Source organism: Nanorana parkeri, unplaced genomic scaffold (genome assembly GCF_000935625.1).
Source record: "Nanorana parkeri isolate BGI_ZX_2015 unplaced genomic scaffold, ASM93562v1 scaffold1126, whole genome shotgun sequence".
Lineage (NCBI taxonomy): Eukaryota > Metazoa > Chordata > Amphibia > Anura > Dicroglossidae > Nanorana > Nanorana parkeri.
The window spans coordinates 221,579-227,541 of NW_017307394.1; the positions used below are offsets into that span (position 1 = coordinate 221,579).

General features: G+C 41.9%; 1 protein-coding gene across 3 annotated transcripts in view; it reads right to left on the bottom strand.

The window, feature by feature from the left end:
- Window positions 1–3,314: 3,314 nt before the first annotated feature.
- Window positions 3,315–5,963, bottom strand: part of IMPA1 (inositol monophosphatase 1) — a 16,413-nt gene continuing 13,764 nt past the window's right edge. For all 3 annotated transcript variants that reach the window (XM_018567988.1, XM_018567989.1, XM_018567990.1), the window contains exons 8-9: window positions 5,344–5,495; window positions 3,315–3,531 (exon numbers count right to left, since the gene is read on the bottom strand). In XM_018567988.1, the coding sequence (XP_018423490.1) occupies window positions 3,410–3,531; window positions 5,344–5,495 (274 nt within the window). In that variant the 3' untranslated portion in view covers window positions 3,315–3,409. The remainder of the gene's footprint in view (window positions 3,532–5,343; window positions 5,496–5,963) is intronic.

Below are 5,963 nucleotides of genomic sequence, written 5' to 3' on the forward strand. Positions count from 1 at the left end.
TACTCTATGAGACAATTGCTTTTAATGTCACCACTTTTCAGGAAGTTTTGTAGAACTGTTTCAATGAGCTGGAATGGTACCAACAAATTTGTCCATGTCCATATACATTTGTGTATATGCCAACTGGTATGAATAACAGCAGCACAATACTCAATACTGAAGGATATCCATTTGCATTTGAGAAAACGTGATTGTTACACATGAAGCGGCCAGAAGACCTGACATCTTTTAAATGTTTGTAACCTGTGCGGCTTTTAAAATATAACAGAGTGTCCATGTCCTTGACGTATCTTCTTTCGGAGCACAATACTCCCTTATGGTGGTCTTTAAGTAGCTTTTATTGAACTGCTAAAGTCAAAAGACTTGATGCCTGCAGTTTTACTAGTCTAGTTGGGTTAGTTTTTTAACTTTATTAACTCCTATGTTGATTTTTAAAATGTGAAAATGTCTTGCTCTGCATTCCCTGTTTGTCACGTAGCTGCACACCGTTATTAACAATATTATATCCCGAAATGTGCTTTAGATGTCATTTTAAGGAAGGACTGATTGTAAGAGAAAGGACAGTTCAGCCCACTGGGGAGAATTCCCCTACATGCTGTGTGGTCAATGGCACAGGTAGGGAGGGGATTTTTAAATTGGGGACACCGGCAAAAATCAAACTATTTATTTAGCAAAACCTTTGCCAATGTTTTTCTTCACTTCCTGAGTGGCCACCAGGGCAAGAAGAAATATCGCCACCAGTGCCGCAGCTTGGCATTTAGGGCTATTTCACTGATAGGCACAGTGTTGTTGCTCCGACCCCGGCGCATCAGACTGCTTACTTTTTTGGTGTTAGAACTTATTGAAATGCCACAAGTGAAATTTTGTTAAACTCTATCAGCACAGCATTGTGTGTTGTACTGCATCACACCATGCTATGCTGAAAAAAGTAGTGCGTGAACTGAGCCAATTTAAAACAAGGCAAATTACCTGGTCTGTGCATTGGGACTGCCCTGGAAAAGCGCTGCCCCAATACATCTGGTGTGAACGGGCCATAAGGGATTTGAATGTTTGTAAATTTTATGGTACTGTAAAGCAAGATGGGGAGTTGAAAACGTCTGAGCTCAAGGGGAGATGTGTTACCTTTAAACCCTTGTTTTTTTCCCCTTTGATATTATTTATATGTATGATAAAACATAATGTGTGTATAAAGAGAGTATTAATATATTTACTACTTGTAGAGAAGATGAAATACTTTACTGTATTTACTGCCAATTATAATGTACACTATACAGTTCTTGTTCATATCAGATCATGTAGAATAAATGTTATATAAACACAAACTGAACTGAGAAGAGAAATCATTTATACATAGTTGTGGATATAAGATTCTAAGATGTTTAAACATCTCAGAATTTCACTTCGTAGATCTCCAACATAGTACTCCCCAACCATCACGTTCCATTAATCAGTGTAATACTGCTTACCTCTTCCTGGCACAAAGGAATATGGCCGATCTCTTCTATGAATTAGCTAGAAGTGTATATGAAATGGGTTAGATTCCTGAGTACAAACAGAATCTGAATTCCAGCACCCACACAGCATGGTATTATCCGATATTGTTCTGCTGAAAGTCTGGTAATGACCTCTGGCAGCCCTGTGCAATAGGAGGCTTGAAAGTTACATTGCAGTCCAACATGTTGCTTTCACACCCCATTCATACCTTTGTGTTGCAGGTTATATAGAGATGAAGACCTTACGAACTAATAATGAAGAATAAAGAAAGCAATCTCTTATTATTTGTGTACTTTTACTGAGCTCATTTACAAGATGCAAAAAACCCCAAACATTTATAAAAGTTCTGCTGCTACTTGTTTCAAACTATAAACATTCTGTATATGAACTACTGATTGAAAACATGAGTTGATTACCTGATAACTCTGTTTCCAGGAATCTTCCAGGACAGCCATCGAGATATAGGCTCCGCCTGCCTGCAACAGGAAACACATCAACCACATTAAATAAATAGACTCCTCCTTCCATCCCAAGTCAGTAACCTCACATGTCCCTGTGTAGCAGACGGAAAGACAAAAAAACTGACTTGGGATGGAAGGAGGAGTCTATTTATTTAATGTGGTTGATGTGTTTCCTGTTGCAGGCAGGCGGAGCCTATATCTCGATGGCTGTCCTGGAAGATGACTGGGGAAATAGGTGTTCCGCCTTCTCTTTGGAGGTGGAAAGCCTGGTTGCATGTGAACTGCAACGCGGATTTTGTTCTTACCGTAAACATTTTTGTCAGAGTCCATTGAGGGACGCAGCTCTGAAGAATTCTGAGACGTAGGCTTATGCTGCTGCCTCTACATCTCAGAATTTTTCAGAGCTGTGTCCCTGAATGGATAATTGAGAAATCCATATAGCTCCAAGAAGTGGTGTCTTTGGACCCAGGGGCGTCCCAAGGCCGGGTGTCACCCGGAGCAGATAGCACATGCGCTGTCATCTTTTTGATACCTGCCGGCAGCCATCTTGGTGATGGATGCTGGCAGAGAGAGGAGGGGACGTTCACCCGGCGGGATAAGGTATGCCGCCGGGTCCCCTCCTCTCTCTCCTGCAACTGTCGGGCTCTCGGCCAATGACCAAGTGCCCGACTTTTCGGAGGGGCGACACCAAAATGACTGTCAGTCATATTGGTGTCACCCGGGTGCGGGCCGCACCCCCCTTGTGACACCAATGTTTGGACCATTTAGTGTAACATATCAGACAGATGACTAGCAAGACAATGTCAAAGGGTTAGTGAAAAACCTTGAAGCTTTTACTCACAGTATGTTCATAGACCGAGTGAAGAAAGCAGCAGTCATAGATCCATAGTTTATTTCTGCACAATACATAAAAGGCATCTCCCAGATATCACTTTAAACAGGAGAGTGATTGCATATAAACAACAACAGCAGACCTCGGCTCTCTATAAGTTCCTGTATTATTTCTGTCTTTCAGCCACATTCTTCCTAGTAACGATATACAAGCATTGCAGAAAAATGTGCACATGGTAAAATGTATGGCAATTCTTTGCATGGCACAACATATAGAATCAATGTAACATATAATGCAAATAAACACGCTTCTGCTTAACAACATATCAAACTAATCTCATGTAAAAGATAATGGAATCATAAACCATGTGTCCTGTGTATGCCGTGTCAAGTAATTCACAGGTTTCAGAATCGTTCTTTGCTGGCCCCTGATGTCTTTTTTTTTGTATTTGACTGACAAATAAAAAAAGGACAAAATAACAATATTAATAATAACAATATTAGAATTATCAAGTACATGACGTAAAAAAGGTAAAATCCCCAAATGGTTGCATATAGAGGTGGCATGTCCACCTGAGTGACTCTAGAGTGCAAAGTGAATACAGTATATCCAACAAATAGATCTACTTTGTGTTCTCATCGTCCCGCACTAATGGTATAAGCTGGAGCTCCTTGGAGATTCTCTCCGCAATTTCTGTGCTGCTGGCTGCAATCACTCTGCAGGACATCAGGTCAAATGGTCCCCCTAAAAACACAAGAGGGTGGAATGAGTTAGAAGAAAATGGAAACCCAGAAAAAAATTGAACGTGGAGAAAATATCTTAAAGGTAGACTGCAGTGAAACATCACAGGAAAGCTATACTTGTATAATAAATTAGGGTTAAAAGGAGAACTATGAGATGAGTGCTTTTCACTCACCTCATAGTTCTAGCCGACCTGTGACAATGAGACTGTCACAGGTCGGCTCAGTAGATCGGGAGGTGAGCGAACACATACCGGGTTCGCTCACCTCTCGATCCTGTCACAGCTCTCTGCCGTGACAGGGGGAGGGGCTGGATTCCCCCCTCCCCGATTCGATCCGCCAGCGCTGACTGGCGGAACGGACGGGGGAGGGAGCGGGTACAGCTGGCTCTGCCTCTAGACAGGCAGAGCCAGCTGTCACTCTCGCAGCTGGGCGGATCTCGACATCGATGTCGGGATCCGCTCCGGCGTCTCAGTATACCGCGAGCTGTAGCTCGCGGTATACCGAGCCTAGGGTGACGGGAGGACGCTAGTTTGTGTCCTACCGTTACCCTAAGGAGAACTATGGGGAAAAGCCCTGACCCCATAGTTCTCCTTTAACATGTCCTCTACAACATATTCCAGAACACAGACCTCAGATCAGCTCACAATCTGCCAAATGCCATGGCCTGCCGTAGGCGTCGCAACTCATCTGTGCCCTGCTGGCTGGTGGTGCTGCCCCTATGCGGCTCTCTTTGCCATACAATGTAATGGAAAGGCTGTTAACTGGAGGTCCAAGTACAAATGGGGTCTTTAACCTTTACTTTTCAATAACAACCTTAATAAAAACTTTTCCATTCCTTCTATTGGCAGAACACTTAATCTCTAAAAAGGTATCCAATGAACAATTTGATCTAATCTTATAAACTCTTGAGGGTTTTTAATATGGAATTCAGCTAATCTCAAACAGAATAATATGCCCCAGTCAAAACACAGTTCCTAATAATTTAATCTGCTGAAAAATTATTATGGTTTCTTTTTATATTACATTTGTATTGTTATGTGGTCAGTTTAGATGCAAATGGAGCTCAGAGAAATGAAAATTGTGCATGTACACTTACATAGAATATACAGCCTTCCTCTATTTTGCATCCTAGTTTTTAGATTTTTGCAGCTAGGAGGTCCCAATATTTAAATCTGTGCCTTGAAAAAAATATAGGACTAAGTGATCCCTGGATCTAAGCAACATATCCTATCAAAGTCCACTGCAGCCTTGTCATTGCAAAAATGCAGCATGAGAGGGAGGCTGCACAGCATAGAAACATGTTACAGGTAAGTGAGGGCTCACGCCGAAGCTATACAAAGCCCGGTAAGCAATAGATTACATAAAATGTTAAACTGAAGCTAAATTTGTGAAATATTACTATAGCACAGTTGCAATGGTTCGGAACTCATCTTCTAAATGTTGTCTGAAGATGCTTTAACACTTTTACAGATGACCTCTGAAATCCAGAACTAGAATAGTGGGTGTGAACAAGGCTGTGAATGGAAGTGGAGCCAGAGTGCTGCCATGTGGACTGAACCAGCACTAATCACAATAGGAGCTGTTTATTGGTAAGCTGTATGTCCTTGAGGCTACTTAAGATTTCGGAGGAGAAGCCATACATACACAGTGTATTGTGCACTAAATATTTTATGAAATATAGCATGAGATCCTATATTCATGATGATATTTAATTAACATTTAGGAGAAGCCTATAAATATAGTACTTTGAAAATCTAGAATAAGTTCCTTTTCTGCATGTATTGAAAAGTAACTTACTGTTGAAGATACAAACCTTTCACATCCAGGAGGACTCCACCAGCCTCTGTAACTATAATCGATCCTGCAGCCATATCCCAGCAATGGATTCCCATCTCATAATAAGCATCAGCTCCTCCAGTAGCCACCAGACACATGTTCACAGCTGCTGTGCCCACTGCACGGATCCTGCATAGAAAAAACAATGCAGCGTTCCTTAAAATATTCAGTAAAAGGGATTGTGGCACCTTAGATATTAAAACAAAGTTAAATCAGACCTAAACCCAAAGACCAAAAGTTTGAGGGCTCATTTACACGGACGCAGAGATCCACGTACCATAATAACCAACTGGATCTCTGCACCTGGGGGCCACAGGTGTTGTGTGCGGGTCGTATGTACTTGTAGAAGACAGGCCGCAATCTGTCATTAGCTTTTACCGGAGTGTTGCACACAACAAATGTGGCTCTGGGCACAGAGACCTGACTGGCTTTATGGTACACGGATTTCTGAGCCCATGTGAATGAGCCCTAATACACTGTAGCTTATCAGGTCCTAGATAAGATGGCTGCATGTTTTTTTCCACCTGGCTATCCTGAGAATAACACATCCTGACTTAGGGTAGCTATGCTCACTCCTCTGCTGTATCTACAGAGGAA